At 46.5% G+C, this 18,753-nt stretch overlaps 1 protein-coding gene across 2 annotated transcripts in view; it reads right to left on the bottom strand.

Annotated features, from left to right (window-relative positions):
- The window catches only part of AUTS2 (activator of transcription and developmental regulator AUTS2), a gene marked incomplete at its 5' end in the record, with an annotated part of 774,150 nt that overhangs the window by 61,548 nt on the left and 693,849 nt on the right, over window positions 1-18,753 (bottom strand). For both annotated transcript variants that reach the window (XM_084273147.1, XM_084273148.1), the window contains one exon: window positions 4,891-4,939. In XM_084273147.1, coding sequence (XP_084129273.1) covers window positions 4,891-4,939 — 49 coding nt within the window. The remainder of the gene's footprint in view (window positions 1-4,890; window positions 4,940-18,753) is intronic.

The following is an 18,753-nucleotide window of genomic DNA, read 5'->3' as shown; positions in this document are numbered from 1 at the left end:
TCCATTTATGAAATCCCACACCAGACTCGAGCCTGGACGCCACTAACTGCAGTTATGTCAAACCAGGACCTTTGTCAGCAAAACACTCCTATCCCAAGAATTTTTCCACATTATTTTGAACAGATTATCACCATTTGTTATTTTACAGCCCAATGCTGATAAGTCTTTATTTGAGAAAATTAAATATAGTTTAATCTATAAAACAAATACTCTCTCCAGAATAGATACAATTATGTTTTAGTAAACACTGCCATTTAGATCTCTGAGACTGAGATAGTCTGACTTTGCCAAAATGAACAGCCTTAAACGAACTCTAAGGAGAATACAATCACCCACGGCTACTGGATACCAGTTCAAACTCCAATGGAAAGGCAAGGAGACATCATTACCAGGGTATCGCTTTGGGAGGGTGAACCATGGGAGCAACCACAAAAGAAGAGATCTGCAGAACTGCTGGTATGATACAGCAGTCCCTGAGGTCTGCTGGCTGATGGGTGGGGAAGCAGCAGGAAGAGGTAGCATGGAGGGCCAGCGTATGCAGGCAGCAGGCCCCCCCAAAATCAAAAGCTACGCTGAGGACATACACCAAGTGAGTGATGCTCCCAGAGATTCCTACGTGACCTTTGCCCATGCTGATCCTGCACACATGCCATCCACACAGTAGTGGATCCACTTCTACTCAACATGAGATGCTGTGGGGATGTTTACTTGCAGAGAACAAGAGCACTTCACTGCCAAGGATCTCCTGTGATTGGGACCAGCAGAGTTGCTGATCTTGCTCACAGAAACAGATGTTGCAGGGGAACCCCAAGAAATTATTTGCCACAGCCAGACGAGGGGAGAAACAGCAACAAGCCTGTTTTTCTAAGGAAGGATATTGCAGTAGAACCACCTAAAAAGCCAGGGCTTGATCTCCCTGGTATTTCAGCCCCCAATGAGGACTAGTAACCCAGACGCCTTGATCTACCTCCAGCTGAGAGTATAAATATTTCCCTGACAGCTGGTGGTGCCAGGAAGCAGAAGGATTCATAAAGTTTACATGAACATCCTGTAAACAATTTGAACATAAAAAGCTGTAACAGCCCAATTGTGTTTCTGATCAAAGGCAAACTTCAATATACAGCACAAATGAAAACTTCATCACTTTGGGACTCATTTCTCCCCCCAGGAAAAGCTGTTTTCCAAGGCTACGTAGGAGGGAGTTAACATAAATGAAATACACAGTAGGAGGAGGAGCCGCCTGCTCTACAGCTTCAGATGTGTCTATTTAAATTATTAAGAGATAATGGAATTTAATTATACTGGAAGGTTGTGTTACAAAAATTCATGAGCAAAACCTGTATTTGGGGCAGGATTAATGGTGCTAAGGTTGACATTCTCAGAGGGGAAGTTCAAGTTATGTTCTTTTCAAAGACTTGAGGACTAGGAGCAGCATCCTGAACAGGAAGGCCCAGCCTGCAGGCAGGGAGGGGACAGACCCTGAGCTGCTGGCGATGCACTCCTCTTCCATCCCTTGTACATCTGTTATTCACATGTTAACTGCTCCTTTTTCAAGCATTACTAAGCACCACAGCCACCTGGATTTCCATGGGAATCAGTTCCCTGGACAATTTTAGGCATTACAAGACAGTGTTTCTGCCTGAGGGATGGAGAAGAGGGCTGTGATTCACAACCTGGGACAGACAACTCATTTCAGCAGCAGCTATGGCACTTCCTGCCCTGGGGACCAAGTCCGGTCCCTCCCAAATCCCCAGCCTGGCTGCAGATGGGGCACAGGGCTGGGGACCTCCAGGAATGGTGGTAGCACAGAGCTGATGTGAGAATGCCGCAGCCATCTCAAACCCAGCAGCACTCAGCTGTGCCATGTATCCCAGCCATGAGGGGCCCAAACATCCACATGCTGCTCCCCAAAACTCACAGGACCCTGCTAGAGCTAGGGATGCATCTTCCCGTTCAGATCTAAGGGCAGCTAACTCCTATGGGGAAGCTGAGAGACTTCTCCTCGAGGGGTTTGCCACCTCTTCATATGAGGACTAGGGGGACGTCACTGTTCTGTAGATGTATTTCTAAGGAAGCGACTGTTCAATATTATACATTCATACTAATCCATCACACCTTGAGCTTTATCTTCAACCTTGAGTTCCACATCTAAACGGCAGAAAGGGGACAAAATATAGACACACCTCAAACGCTTCCAGATTTCTACCTGCTTTGTGAATACACTAACTCCTCTAATTTCTGCTACCTCAGCTATACATAACTCTGCAAAATAAAAGTGGAGAGAAAAGAAAGTACGTGAGAGACAGGTGTAGCTGCAAGATGCAGGAAAGGACTGGCTGGCTCTGGACACGAGGGATGTACACTTGTCAGTCTGACAGGCCCTCCCGGCCTAGTCCCTCAGCCAGGAGCTTTGAAGGCTTCAGCATGATTTACCCAATGCAAATCTGACCTTTCTTACAAGTGACTTTTATTGCTTTTGGCAAAAGCAGCCGTGAACAACATGGTGGGGGAAGAGCTGGCTTGGAAGCAAACAGATTGAATTGCAGAGAGAGAACTTGAACTTGGAGCATGTGAAAAGGACGGGCGGTCCTCAGCCCTCCCCAGGGCGCACACCCGGAGAAGGCAGCAGCCTCTCAGCCACCGACCCAGCAAGAGCCCCTGCACCTGGCTGTAAGCAATTATTGACATTATCTCCAAACAGGGGATCTTTTTTTGAGGCTCTTTTCCTGATATTTAGCAGTTTGAATGCTAATCCCTTTAACAAAACTGTCCCCTATGCTTTTTCTGCCCTCTTTCCCCTTAATCTCTTTCTCCCAGTCAGGGAAAAAAAAAAAAAAAAAAAGAAAAAAAAATACCAGTCAGCCTAGTTTGGCCGCACCTGAATTTGCATTGATTCTTCCCTTGTCATTCATGTTACCAACAGGAATTAGCATATGGCTTTAAGGGGAAACTCGGGAGGAGAAAAGAAAGACGCCATTTTGATGGAAATAAGGGGCAAAGGAATAATCTACCATCAACTAAAAAGCTTATTTGTGTACGGTTTCCCAAGCAAAGCTTCGAAAAGCCCATGTTGATTTTAGGCTACACAAAGAAACCCTAATCCTTTCAAGGGAACTAAATCACCAAAGAAAAGTACCTCAGAAGAAAAGGCTCCCTGTCAGGCATGGGTATTCACAACCAAATAGATGCCACGAATCAAGCTCGGAAAGTAAACAAAAATAAGAATGTGGGAAATGTGTTTGATTCACCCAAAAAAAAAAAAAAGAGAAAAAGAAAAGAAAAGGAAAGGAAAGGAAGAGGAAGATGGGCCTACTCTTCATCAATCACTACGGGGCAGGAGAGCTCCTCACCCTGGTTACAGGCCTGGGCCAGGAATGTGGATTCAGGCTGGGCTTCTCCTCCCCTGCCCAGCCCCAAGAAAGGGCCGAGCAAACGCCACAGCTTTTTACAGCGAATTAGCCAAATAAAGACGCAGTCACATGTAGTTTGGACTGACCCACGGCCCCCGAACACAACTCTTCCTTTCCACTGTCTGTGCCACCTATTCTGGCCTACAGAGGGACCAGGGGGACCTGTAAATCCAATTAATCAGAAAGGAGAGATAAGGTAACCTAGAGAGCCCACCAACATCATGCATCCAGACTGTACTTCCAAAGGATGCTAATACATGAAAAACAGGAATATGGATCTGCAGCTCAGTTCAAGGTCAGTATAATTCAATATGCAGCAAAAGCCTTCGGAAGCAGAAGCAGATCAATGGGGATCCCAAACGTCACGGGGTTACGTACTGTCCCCAGTTAAACTGCTACAGCTTTGTGGAATTAAATGACATGGAAAATCACCAGAATGACCCACTACAATAACAAACCCAAACCAGGCAAGAAGCACACAAGGCAAATACTGAACAAATCTTCAACGGGTCAACAAAAAAGACCTAAATTCTAGATGAATCAAACCTGCGTTCTCTAACACAAGCTGATTCCAATGTTGCTAAAAGCCAGCAAGCTGAAGAACGTGGGTTTACACCCTTTTACTAAGCACTTATCAGGCACTGCCATTAAGAAGTAGGACAGTGGGGCAAAAACCTAACACATTTTAAAGGCTTTTAGTTACACTCACTGGCACAACCTCACAGCCTGGAGCTGCTCCCTCTACCCTCCTCACAGAAACACAAACCAAACCAAAATTAAGAATTAAAAATAAATTAAAAAAAAATCCCCAAAGCCCACAGTCTGTCTCATAATGCTGCTTCAGGACCACCTCGGCACAGAAGCTCACTGGCACTGATTTAGGGTAAGTTTTCCCTTAATGTACTGTTATATCATTAGCCACTCTCTCTTTGGATTGCTGTTTGGAAGAAATTAATGGGATACTGAATATTTAAATGTGGCCCTCTATATCATTTATTAACTCTACAGAAAGCACGCAGCACAGTAAGCCATGGTTTATGACTATTATCCTGTGAATACTAAACGTTGGCTGGTTATTACTGTCAGCGGTGCAAATTGGCTATTCATAATTCCACGTCTATCATGTAGCTGATGAGTAACAATCAAGTTAAAACATTTTGAAAACTCTTACAGTTATTTAAATGAGCCTAAATTAAAGCCATTTGTAAAATAAACTATTCCCTAATATTGTTATTTAAATTAATTCTGACCTGGCAGGCAATGCATTATTTAAAGCCTTTATTTTATATTGCTTAAGCAAAGCAATTACCAAGCATACAGAACATGTCTGAAACCAAGAGAAACATAAAAAGCGCTAACAAGCTGATTGCAACATTTCGGCAAGACAAGTTACATTTCATCTCCCATTGAAATTGCCATGAAAAGAAACGAAGGGGAGGGGGGGAATAAAATATGTTTGTGATGTGAATTGCAGTCTTACCTTTATTTGTAACAGCGTTGAACAGTTTTTCAGAGCTGGCATCGGATGCCTGAAAGACCAATAAAGAGAAATATGTTACATTTTCTACAAGTGATAGATTTCAAAAGGCACGGCGGTGTATTTATACACACACATACACATATGTATGTGTATTTTAGAGAAACAAATCAGGTGACAAATCCAAGCAGGGGCTGAAGCTGCAGCCTCTGAAGGAAGCGCCGTAAGGTGGTGCTGTTTGGCTGTGCTTCACCACTCTGCAGTGCAGATATTTATTTGGAAAGATTCTGGTTAATAAAGAAAGAAATTTTTTTATATATATATATTCAACATATTAGCTGCACAGAAACTATAATTCTGCACTGTAATTATCCAATACTTTCTCACACTGATTTTGCAATGGAGGAGACTCGCGAATTCGAAGCAGACAGCCCAGTTCCAGGGCATGTGCAGAACTGCGGATTTCTTAATTAATTTTTAAAGTCTTTTTGGACACCTCTAGTGTGTCAACCATTTGATTTTTACCATCTTTAAAACTGGCAACTTAGCTGAGTGATTTTACAAATTGCTGTTACATACTCTTTGAAAATGACAGACCGTGTTGGCGTTTCGCATTAGCACGTATTTCCCTTCCTCACAATACCCCATTTCTGACACCACGCTCTGTATAAACTAACAGCCCCTTTTAGTTTTCATCAAGCCACCTTTATCTGCGGGGGGTTTTCCCTCCTAATACCGTTAGTACCTTAGCTACTACTGCTGTTTGTACTCAGGTTTGCTGGTTCATCTTTCTCCCTACTATTAAAAAAGCCCCAAGTTTCACACAAAAACGGCAAACTCCCCTTTACAGAAACTACAATGGCACGAAACCAAACAGGGAAGATAACACTGCAAATGTTCGTTTTACAAACATCCTGAGCCCCAAACCAGGAGCATTAAGTTTATGCATCTGTGTACAGCTGTGTTTGCGCGCACACATACATAATACACACATACAGACATCTAAAGCTTAAACTTAGACCGCCTACACATCCACAAAGGGCAGAGCTGTTCAATTTTTAACTGTGTCTTGGATCCAGCCCCGCTGAGAGATAGTCTGCTTTGCGAAAATACGGCGAAGAAATGTGCTCAGTAACGCAATACTGCAAACAGAGGGGGGGACACGCAACACTGGAGAAAGATTTTAGTCTTCTAGAAACTGTTTTCTCTCTGGGTTCATCAGGAAAAATAATTAAAACCACTGTCTATTTGGAAAAGCAGGCTGCAGGGTTTTTTGTGAAAGGGAAGGAATTTCTGAATTCAAAACCAGATTTTAAAAAACCTCAGACAAGCAGCATGTATTAAAGATACCTCCACTGCACTGAAAACTTAGGTGTGGAATTACCTATAAATCAGTAGACACTGCTCAGATTGCCTATCAGAGTAGTGATACACTGAAATAATTTGTTTGCCCTCAAGTTAACAACACAAGATTTCTATGATTAATTATTAAAAATAGCTTTATTCTTTCTCAGACTTCTAGACAGGTTTTACTAGATTACTCTTGGCTTATTTAAAAGCTGAACTGGTGTATTTCTTCTCGAATACCTTGTAAACACTGGATTTATTACCCAATGATGGATTTATTACTCAGTGACGACTTTCCCTAAATTAATGAAAATATGTGAATAATGCTGAAATTGAAGAGATCAAGAAGGCCATGTGCTTTAAAGAGCAGTCCCATATTAGTCCAACAAATTAAGAGATGCCCAGCACTTTCCTAACCTTGCCAATCAGCCTGCTTTCTGATTGAAAATAATCACCTTTTCCAGTGAATTTCATCTGCTCTTGTCTTTTCAAACGCACCTTCTCTCAGAAGCCAGAACTCGCCGAACCATTCTTTCTTGTTAGAAAGAAATCCAATATTAAAAAACAAACAAACTTCTTACACTTTCACCTATTACTTTATTTTGCTGTTTCAAAACTGAACGGCACAGGGAAGATCTAAGTTTCCTGTTTGGTTTATTTTTCCAAACGCTACAAAGACAAAACCACATATATATGTAGATATTATTATTTATAAAAATGTATTTCGCTCTAATGCCAAGCATAACCCAAACCGTCATTTTTAGGCTGTGGCTTTTCAGGTGAAATCTTTTCCTGTGCTACTGCATAAACCAGACAGAGACACTGTTGTGAAATCTGGAAGTGGCACTTCTCGGACCTGGCGTGGTGCACAATACAACCGCTCCGGAGCGAACTGGGGGGTGATCATCAGTACAAGATGCAGCCCCAAAAGGGGTAATTCTACAAAGACAAAGCTTGCCCGAGACTGAATTTCATTTTGCAGCACTGGCTGCACACTACTGAATGGAGCAGCAAGTTGGGAAAGCCCCATTTTGCCCGGGTTACCAAAAACATCACCCAAACCCACTCCACCAGCTTGAACCACGAGATGAGACTTCGACTGCCAGTCTCAGTACTTCAACACGGGGGTTTAAATAGAAAACAGCCATCAGGGTAACGTCCAACCGCCACGGCAGCGCGCACAGCCTCTGCCAGCAGACAAGACACCGTACCAATCTCCACACAACTATTATTTTGTCGTAGTTAGTTAGGCAGTCACATCTTGCAACAACCGTAAAAGGAACAAAAAGCCAAATGAATTTTACCCCCGAGAACTCGGCAGGATAACACGCAACGCTTTTCCAATGCAGAAGGGTAACACGCAACGCCTTCGCGGCGCTGACCTAAAATCTCCCCTGTATTGACAGGGATCTGTGCAGACAACAAAGTGCTTTTCTTTCCGTGATGGGTGCTTCAAGGCAGCGTGGTCAAACCTTGATGTTTTAAGCGGCGGAGGGGAGCTTGGCTAGCCCCGTCACACGAGACAAGTAAAACTCTCTTCACCCTCCCTGTATCCCGAGCATTCCCAGGTCTCGCCGAAGGAAAGCCACTCTCCGCTGGCAGCCCGAGGTCTGGAGGAAGCGCACGGCCCCGGCGCTCGCTGCCCAGCCAGGCTGCGGCACCTCCGGGTAGCCCTCCCGGGGCGGGGGGGGGGAGGTCTGCCTGCCCCAGCTCGGCACAGGCAGCGCGAAAACACAGCCGGGAGCTGATGATGAACAGTTCCCTTCCTTGCACTTTGGCCGTTTTCCCTTATAAATCCCCTTGTTACCAAGCGCAGCTTAATCCTTTTCAACACGAAATGAAACAAGTCAGCAATCCCTGGGCTAAAAGAAAAGAGACCGAAAGAGTGCTTTTCCCTCATGGAGGAACGCGCTGTCATTCAAGTGGATGTATGACTAAAATATTTCCTGTCCAGACAGCGCGGCTTCACTCATTCCTGGCGCAGCCCCGCGCAGCACTTGCACCGCCACCGGCCGCCGCGCACCTGCCCGCGCCCCGCGGAGCCAGCGCGGAGCCCTGCCGCCCCGTCCCGTGCCCGGACACATCGGCCTGGCTTCGCCCCCGCGGGTCCGGGCGGAGGCGGCCGCCGCGCTCGCCCTCCCGCCGCTGCCCTCCGCCGCCGAGGGGCCCCGAGCCGAGCCCAGCCGGCCCCGCGCACCCCGCCCCGCCGCCCGGCCCCCGCGGGGCGAAGCGGGTTTACCTGCTCGCAGGGGGTTAAGCGCTGCTGTCGGCCCGGGGCTCATGGCGGTGCGGGAGGTGCGTGCGTGTGCGCGGCAGCGCCGGGAAACTCCGATCCAGCGCGGCTCTCAAAGTCCTGCAGCCAAACCCAAACTAATCCTTTCGGGGACAACTCCGAGGGCCGGGCGCGCAGGCCGCCCGGCGGACATCCTTCCCGGGCAGCCGAGCCCCCCCCTCCCCTCTCCCCACAAGATGGTTCCCTGGGAGGAGAGAGAAAGAGAGAGGGGTGTGCGTGTGTGCGAGCGGGCGTGGGGAGAGCGGCGGCCGCGGAAAGCTAATAAAGCAGCAGCAGGACAAAGAAAACCATGTGCGGCGGCAGCGCCGAGCCAGGGGCAGCGGCTCCGCGGCGGCGGCGGCAACTCCGGGTCCCGGGGCGGTGCAGCCCCTCCTGCCAACGCACCTCCCTCCGCGGGGTCCAGCGCCGGCGGGGCGCAGCGACAGCCGGCGGCGCGTCCCTTTTCCTTCGGGCGGCTTTTTAATTTGTCTTCTGCTTTTGGGATATTTGGGGGGGGGGGTTGATTTTTTTTTTTAATTTTGTTTTTTTTTTTAAAAAGTCATGCCCGTCCTCTCCCGAGACAAAGCGGGCTCCCGCCGGGCACCGTCCCTCCCGCCGTCCAGGGCTCGCCGCGGCCGCACTCAGGTGAATTCCATCGGGGAGAGGCAGCGGCCCGGCCCCAGCTCCTCCGGCCCCGCCGAAACAACCTCGCAAGCCTGTAATCCCCGGGGGGCGGCCGCTCCGCTTCCCTCCGCGCTGCTCCGCCCGGCCCGGCTGCGGGCTGCCGGCCGGACCCCTTCGCCGCCGCCCGGGCGCTCCACTCCGCACTGCGCGGCGCTCCGAGAGGCGCTTCCCACCGGCCGCCGCCGCCAGCTCCGCCCTCTCCCCGCCCGCCCCGCCCCGCGCCGCGGCTCCGCGCTCCGCCGGCGGCCGCCGTCCCCACGGGTGGGGAGGGAGCAAACGCGGGAGGTGCGTTCCCCGCGCCACGGCTCGGCTGAAGGCTGCGGGAGATGCGCGGAGCCTCCGCCCGCGGCCGCGGAGCCGCTCCTCGGGTTGCGGGGGCGGGAGGGGGCTCCCCATTCTCGCCCGCGGAGCCGGACAGCCCCCCCCGGCCCCGGCGGTCGCGGCACACGCACACGAGCATCCTTCGCTGAAGCTCCGCGGGAGGAAACACAGTGGCAAATACCATGTTGCATTTAGCAATAGGTTTTTTTTCAGCGGAAATTCAATTAATCTTTTTTCTTAAACTGGGGGAAAAAAATGCCCCCGACGCCAGGCAGGGTGGCCTGCCCAGAGCCCCCACGCTGCTGCGAAGTTGTTGTACCTCCCCCGGGCACAGGGCGCTGCGGCGGTGTGCGGGGGGCCGGGGCCCCGCAGCTACCCGAGACTTGCTCGACTCTACTTCCAGCACCGAACGTTATTGTCAACGGGCAATGGATTTCTCTGTCACTGCAGGTTTTTAAGTGCTGCATGCCATTAGTAATAGCCACCACAGAAAATAAATGCAGATACATTATTATATGAATGATTATTCACCGAAGCACAGCAGTCCGAGCCAAATGATGTCTCTAAACCAAGCTGCTGTGAAGATGGGAAGCAACCATGCTCCTTGGCACACTGTCCCCATACAGTGAGATGCTTCCTGGGAAATGGATAGGTGCTAAGGCGCATGGAGGAGGTGACTCTCCTGAGGAAAACATGGGAACTACCTACACCAGCCTGAAAGCACAAGCAGAGCAATGGCTGCAGGTGTGTGGTTGGCCTCGCCTGAGCCAGAAGTTGTACACACTGAAATCCCAGGGGAGCTTGGAAAGACATGCTCCTGTCCTGGCCCAGCTCCAAGCTCCCCAAAGGGATGGAGTGTGGGTGATGCGTGATGAAGAAGGACTGCCCTTCTCCCAGCCCAGAGGCACCAAGGTGGGGTTGTGGCTTTGGGCTGCCCCCAGCAGGGCACAGTGAACTGGGTACAGCCACCCACCAAGGGTTGCAGTGTGAGAGGGGAAGGAGGGAAAGCATGGCCTGAACTGTCCACACAAGAAATGCTACACAAAGGAAAAGCTTGTATGAAAACCTTCCTACCAATTACCCATGTAGAATTACAGGATTTTCTCATTCATTCCTCATTCCACCACTGTATGATCCATTTAAGAACAGTTTTCCTCCTCGGCATTAGATGGTGGCTTTTCCAAATCTGATCTGAGGTACAGCTGCACTGACTGCAATGGTGCCCACTGGGACAGCAACATGGGAAAATGCACAACAGACATGACAACAATAAGCAGTAGATGAACGCATCCCCACAGCTCCAAATTCAGGCAGTGGCTGCAAACAGCAGAGTGCTTTTGCTACGTGTCTCATTGGGAGTGGGAACACTTTGGCAAAACTCTTGACAAATCATTAGAGAATTAAAAAACTGGCCAACTTTCAGACCCTGGGTATAGCGATGGAAATGAGAGTTCTGCAAAGCTGCCCACCTTAACAGCGCTGTCCCTGGATCTCTCCAACATACGTGAGCATGGATTTTGTTACATTTTCACAGGTTTGTCAATTTTCCACAGTTTTTTACATCTCCTAATAAATACACACATATATATATTGCAAAGATAATCTTGCCCAGTCAGAGAGGTGGTTTCCGTCTCCTCCCCTAGAAACCCAACAGAGATGCCTTCACGTCTGGTTTCTAGAACAAACAGTGAAGAGTGGCCAAAAGCCATCACAGTCGATCAGCTGCTTCAGGAGCTCGGTGAAGGAAATGGATGGCTTGAGTGCAGTTTTCAGTCTCCACCAAAAATGAATTAATAAAGGCATTAAACCAGTGGAGTGTTCTCTGCACAACAACAGGAGGAGCCGGGGACTGTATGGACGGCGAGACTGCACCTGAACCGGGAATTAAATGCTCAGTATGAAGGTGCGGCAGCTCATCTATTCTATGAGCACTTTGGTCAAGACTTTCCACATTTGACATGGTAAGAACTGGTCTAATTAAAGCTTAGACTCCTTGCAAGACTTTAATTTGATAAATTTAGCCTGGATTAAACTACAGGCTTGTCTGTACTGGATTTTTCAAATGTTAACCACATGCCACACCTGAAATCTCAGCATACACAAAATCAGAAATGCTTTTACCTACTCATCTCCCTAGGGCTGTTGAGGTTTATTGGCAGGGCTGTGGGCCTCATTATGTTCATTATTCATGCCTTAGAGATAAGTAGAGGACCTCTGTTTTCTTGGTAGAACATTATACATGCACAAAACATGTTTTGTAATTCTGAATGAGAAGTCTGGAGTTTAGGAATTCACCCAATGCCAAATAAAATCAAAGGGAAAAAACCCCAACAACCCACCCCACCACCTTGTAATGATTTCAATGGCCTTTGGATCAAGCTTCCTCCTCTTGACAGCAATAATTTCCCATGTTTTAGTTTATGCCTAGATAAGTTTTTGAAACCTTTTGCCTCTTATCTATGTGGGACTTTGCCAGAGTTTTTTTTTTCATCTGTCTGTGGTCTCTGTCAGCGTCGACATTTGTATCTGCCACAACACCAGCCAAATGAAGTGCACTGAACTTGAATCAAAAGTGATTTCAAGATCTTTTTTTACTCTCTGAAAGAGGTTTTCAGATCCAACTGTTTTATAAAAATGACCTAAAGCTGCCTAGATGGCAGGCAGAGCAGCAGACATTTGTTTCCAAGTCGTAGAGTAATTCCAAAGAAGAATTATCCATCCCTGGCACAAGGAGCAAATGAATATTGAAATTACAGCAGATTATATTGGATTAAATTATTTATGGCAAACCTCACCTTACCTGGAAGGTTCTGCAGCTTTTTCCTGGCAACACGAAAACTGGATATTCCAGTTCTTTGCTATTCTGTGAAAGGCTGGAAACAGTTATGTTTCCATTAAGTTGCTAATCTTTCCAGAAGACACGATTGGTGTCTGAGTTCGGAGCGTGATTATGATGCCTTATAAAGTCCTCCATAATGTTCTGAAAACATCCATAATTTTCTTCATTACTGGGTAGGAGATGCAGGTTCTTTTCCCCAAGAAAAGAATTTATGGAGCTATCAGCAGTTTTATGATTTTGAACAGGGAGCCACGGCGTAATGTCCCAATCAGAAAGTACTCAAACTCTAATGCTGGAAAGAGGTTCAAGAGAAGGACCTGTTCTGGAGAGTGACCTGAAGAACGACATCAGCGCTGTTTTATGCCCCCAAAAGGGATCAAGAGAGGTTGGTAACTCATGATGGGGTCAGGTTTGCCAGGGCCTGAACCCTGTGCCACTGTGTGTGCAGAATTGGCCCTGAGGGCGAGTGCTTGGCACAGCCAGGGGCTCCTGGCAGCGGATGAAGGAGCTGCTTTCCCCATGGCCCTTCGTGCTGGGACAGAGCCCTCTGTGCCTTCTGCTGAGACGAGGCAGGGGAAAAGGTGATGCAGAAGTAAATGTGCCTTTCCGAAGGAAACGGAACTGCTGGACTATGTAACACCAGTGGGTGAGTTCTCAGTGTGAGTAAAGCTTTTCCTTTGGCAAAGCAGAAAACTTTTGTGTGAGTGTATTAATGACAGTGCAACTTTTTTATTATTTTTATTTTTCTGCAGCATTTGCAAAACTAAACCACTTTGTAATCCCTTCTTTTATGCAGAACAGATTGCAGTTTTAAGCAGAGGCTCATAAACTGCAGGTTCAAAGAAACCTGAAACTGAATTAGCATAAAAGCTGGAATTCTCATTTAGAGGAACAGCAAGGCAACCGCTCTGCAGGCAGTTTTATGATTTGGGTTTCAAATGGAAGCAAAGATAAAAAGTGGGGCTCAGGGAACAATAGGGCTGCTCTCTCTTCCCTATCCTTATGGACCTGGTCCTATAAAACACTAAGTGGTCTCCACTGCTTCCGAGGACAGGCTTCACCTGGGTTCTGCACACCTGGTGGAGGTCTGGCAGTTTTCTGAACCATTCAAAGAAATCTCTGCTGTCTTACCAGGGAGAAGCCATTCCTCCCCCAAGCTTCTCCAAGAAGAGTGAAATCTTTGAGGTGACCACCACAGTCATCTTTCCTTCCCTCTGCCAACCACGAGGAGCCGGAATCCCCAAACCGACTCCTACCTGTAACTTTTCAATCAGAAAATAAATGTGGTTGATCTCTTCTCCTATATACCTTCCCGTGATTTGAATCCTGAGTTACTAAATGTATGATGGAACATGGCTTAGCTGGGATTTAGCTCCTAGGGACCTTTCTGGGCTCTTGAGATGGTACCTACGCTGCAGTCTAACTGGGAACATTTGTAAGATCCGATCGCTGAGTAAGAAGATAAAATAGAAATTCTTCCCCATCCAGTAGCACTCCTGTGAGTACACTTCATAAATGCACCACTTCTAAGATGTGGCCATTATCTTCCCCTAATTTCTGCCTGCTAGCAGGTTCTGCAACTGAAGAAGTATTTCAAATTAATTTGTCTGTCAATATCTGGGTACTGAATCAACTAATGAGAGAGAAATATTTTTCATTCTCCTCAGTCAGAAGAGGAGACCTTCTTATCACTGAATAAAGCATCCATTATTGCGTGCTGTAATCCCATTCTGTCTTTCAGGTCATTTTTAGCTCAGAAAATGCTGATTCAGCACCATAAACCAATCAAGTAATTTCTTTCATTTTCTAACATTCAAGCAAAATAATGAAAATCACATCTCATTTGATGAGGAGAATATACAGCAAGAATCTCTTCTTCCGAAGATCATTTTCAAAGAGGTATGCCAAGTAAAGAAATACTCCTGCAAAAACATGTAGCTAATGTAGGGTCTCTTCTGCTGAACAGATAAATCCCATTTTTGACTGTCATCTCATATTTAGATAGTACATTATGAACAATAAATCTGTATGTTTCACCAGCTTCTAAACCGTGCAAAGACATTAACTTGGCAAAAGAATGACCATTACTTTGACGAATGAAACATTCACCTAAAATATTCATGTACAATATGATAATATCCAATTGATAACAAAAAAAACCCCACCCCACTGCAGATTTATTTAATAAGAGAGAAACCGAGTAAGCTACGTAAGAGGAGTTATTATGGCACTGTTAGGAGAACCAACAAATGGGGGGAAAAAAAGCTTGATAAATATTTTCCATAACAAAACACAATTGGTTTCAGTGGGATACAGCTCTGTTTCTCATTAGTTATCCTTCACTTGTCAGACAAGTTCCATATTTCACTGAAACCCGCTGAGTATTCTTTATAGTTTGCTGGGGAAAGTGGCTATACATTTAGCACATTCCCTTTATGCTGTGTGTTTTCACAGGTCTTTCTTTAAAACACACTGTACATGCTTTTGCTTCTTTCCCTTAGGATAGTGGGTTTCGACATCCAAGAAGAGTTTAAAAGCAGGTAACAAGTCATCACTTTTGAAGCTGCGGAGCAACTGAAGAGGTGCAATAGCCCCAGCAGCCATTATCAGTGCCTGCCAGGGTGCCACAGTATCAAGTTATATGATAAAGCACTCAGCTGACACCAGAAAAATAATCATTCTCTCTCTCCTGCACCACCCCCTTTTTCACAAGGAGGCTTTTTACACTCATTAAATGCAACCTTATCTCTGAAAGACTGCAATCCTCAGCAAATGACAAGTGTGCCTAATCTCATTTTCTGACAAGCGATTCTGACAGCACCTTCCTTTTGATTTCTAAGACACGTAGCTAGACATATATTAATCTGTCAGTCATCGCCCTTAGGAAGGATGGAAAAAAAAAGGGAGAGACAGAGATGAACATTTGTGAATGTGAAGGGAACAAGGCAAGAAAGGACTAAGGGTCCTTTTCTGGCTATTTTAAGCGACACGACTGTGTTTCTCCACTCCTCCCACCCCAACGTGGTACTCAAGCCACTTCTGTGCAGCAGAGCCACAGACCTGCCTGTCTGCACCGCTGGACCAGCACATGTTGGATTTAAGGCCTGCGCGTGGCCCAGCAGCTACAGACAAGGACTCAGCTGTGGGTGTATTTCCAGGCCTTCCCTGGTGTGGAAAGCAGTTGGGCTCTCATTTTGCTTCTCTGGGCCTCGATTTTTAGCACTGGATATAGAAGTGCTGCATAAACTCCAAGTGCTATTGTCACCGTGGTGTGTATTTTGGTTACAGCCGTGGGACTGCCCAGCACTCGTACTAGAAAACATTGGGCCCTAATTCCAAATTTACAGATTATGAAGTGTTCTGCAGTAACACTCCTTCTGCAGCAAGAAGTGCTTGGTTGTTCCAGTCACCATAAGCCCCACTTGGCTCAGGCAGCCAGCTCGGCTGGACCACCTTAGCAGGTGTAGGTTTGATGAAAGCATTAAGATGGAAAGCATCACAATGTTGTGGGGCTTAAAAATTCTGCACTAACACTCTGAGTGCTCTCAAGAGAAAGAGTTTAGTGCGACATCGTGGCTGGGCAAGGTGCAAACTGCTTACCAGGGCTGAGTCAGGGTGAGGCTACAACAGGTAGGATTTCCAAGAACTCCCAGCTATAATATGTGGAGGTGTATTTAGAAGCTGGGAGCGTTGTGGGGCCTTGGCATTAGGTGGTAAATCGGTGTGACCCGGGCAGTGTGACCAATATGGGCACTTTGTGCGTGAAGTATGATACGTGTCAGTGAGCACATGGATGGGCAGTGGGAAGAGGTAGGCTGGTAGGCAGCTATGATGCTGCAAAGGGGTGTAAAGTAAGAGAGATTATACAAATGGGACCCAAAGGAGGAAAGACAATTAAATGAGGTGGGAGGCAGCATGCTTTATCTTACACAGACCTATTAGTTACATTCCTCACAAACACGCCTCTTAGCATGTGAGTCATATTAACATTCCTACCCACAAAATGCTAAATTAGAGTAAATTATACAGATTTACCATCTAACATCTCCTCACTGACCAGTCTACACTTGCAGGGAGCCTCCCCAGCTGGCAGTGCAACCTCCTGCCCGGGGATGTCCCAGGCACCACAGCTCCCAGCTCGGCCAAGCCTGGTACCCTCAACTAAGAGCCACTGTGTCTCCTCTCCCTTCCACTACATAATACTGAAGCACAGGAGAAACTTTATTGTTCATAATGGGATAAGGGAAAAAAAATCAAATGAAAGGGAAGTACAAAGGGGCTCAAATCCAACGCTTTAAAGCGATGCCATTTTCATAGTAATACAGTCATTAAGTACTTGTTTGATGGTGCAAAAAAGTAGGCCAAGATCTTTGCTAATACATTTTATTAATCAATACCTGCACTAGAAGATGGGAACAATTAAAGTTTTCCTCCTCACTCAGACAAAGCAGCATAAAGCTTGTGATCTACTTAAGCAGCCCGCCACTCAACGGAGAGATGAAAAGACTTCTTTAGTTTTACTTAAGAGCTGAAATGATGTTAATACTTCAAGTGTTCAGGATCTGGTTCTCAGAAAGACAGTAAATTAGCAGTGGCAGGAAAGCTGCCTGCCGCCACGCAGTCCCCTTCCTCACGCTTCCACACTGATGTCACCGTAACTGGAAAACTCACAAATACATTCTGGAGTTCATTGAGCCTGAAAATAACACTGGAGAGACTTCCTTTGCTGTGCAGAGCACTCTAATAAATAAGCCCAGCAGACACGCACGCCTACTGCTGATGTGCCTTATAAGGGGAAATGTAAACCCGACACTTGCATAGTTTGCATCTACGTCAGCTTTTTCATTATAAAAGGATTTTCTAGCTGCTTCTAAACTTCAGGGTGTAGAAAAGGCAGCACAGAAAGAAAAAGTCTCATCCCATAGGGAAAAAATGGTGGGAGGAAACGGGGCAGTTCTCTGTGTGGACTCCTGGCTTGGGAACTTCTCATGGCACAATGAGCGTTGCTGGTATGGGCATGAAGTAGGAAAAAACTGCCTAAAATCTGCCCCAAACACAGCCCTCCTTAGGAGACTCCAGCTCTGTGCCTGCATCAGGGGCCACCATCACGTGAGGGACATCATTTGGCACCTCTAGAAACACATCCTGGTTTGCCACAGGGCAAACACAGGTGTTGTCACAAATCCCCTCCACCAACTCACTTGACTGTTTGGGCTCCAGAAAATACTTTTGATAGCCCTCTTATGGCATGAGGTGCAGCACAACAGTTTGGGAGGTGAGATGCCTCACGACCTCTGAGGCAGGACCACCAATGGGGGAGAAATGAGATGTTCAGGGAGGAACATCAAATGAGACGAATGCAGGGAGTGTCAAAAACTGCATGCTGCCCAGGTTCATCTACTGTTTGATCCTCCAGTGAGAGTCAAACCTCATCCAGGACCTCACAGCTTTCTGCTATGTTACAAAAGCATCTATCACACACAGGCACCGACCTTACTGCACAAGAGAGAAAGCATGGACACAGACAATATTGCATTTAAAACAAATAGTTCTTTCATAGGATCATTATCAGAAACATACACGCAAACGACGTTCTAGTTTGTGTCATGGGAACTAATCAAGCTCTTGCTGCAGCCAAAAGAGAAAATTTCCCCATGGTCATCATTTTGGAAAGGTCGGTGATCGGTTCATATCAGAGAGTTGATGTCTTGTACATCTGCTGCCTAGTTTCACCCAGTATTAAGCCTACCAGGGACCTTGCTTTTTCTAACCCACTTGTCAAAATAATGAGTCTTGCGATTACTGTCTTCAAGGCCCCTGTTTCTTCTCTGCATCTTCACCCAGGACTGCAGAAGTTTACACTCAAAGTGCTGCAGAAGGTCATGCTATTCACAACAAAAGGTCGACAACAAAATAAGCAGAGAGATTCTTCTCTAGTCCAGCCTCCATCCACACATCCAAATCTCTCAAAAAGTCCTGATCTAAAGTCCTCTGAACATAAAATCCTTCTAACACAAGAAACAATTTTCACTGGGTCTCAAACTGCTACTTTTCTTTCATTTAAGATTCTAACAAAACCTAACTTCTTTGTCTCTCAAGCTCCCTTGATCTCCTTCACTTTTAGCTGTCACATAAAGTCAATTGGCTGCACCTCTCTGCTTGATAAAGACATACCGAACGTTCTGATGTATCTTTAATGAGGAGGTAGATAAGACATAGTCCAACAAGGTGCTGAACACTTTGACCCTAAGCTAGCAAAGCACTTAAATATCTGCTTAACTTTAAGCAAAAAGAAGTCCTTTTGAAGCTAAGGGGGCTGTTCTGGCATTCAGACTTAAGCACCATTTTCTACATCTCCCTGGATTAGGGAGAGAGCCGCTGCAAGGTCAAACCACAGTTACTG

Source organism: Gallinula chloropus, assembly GCF_964237585.1.
Source record: "Gallinula chloropus genome assembly, chromosome: 19".
In the NCBI taxonomy this organism is placed as follows: Eukaryota; Metazoa; Chordata; class Aves; order Gruiformes; family Rallidae; genus Gallinula; species Gallinula chloropus.
This window is presented reverse-complemented; position numbering and strand designations above follow the sequence as displayed.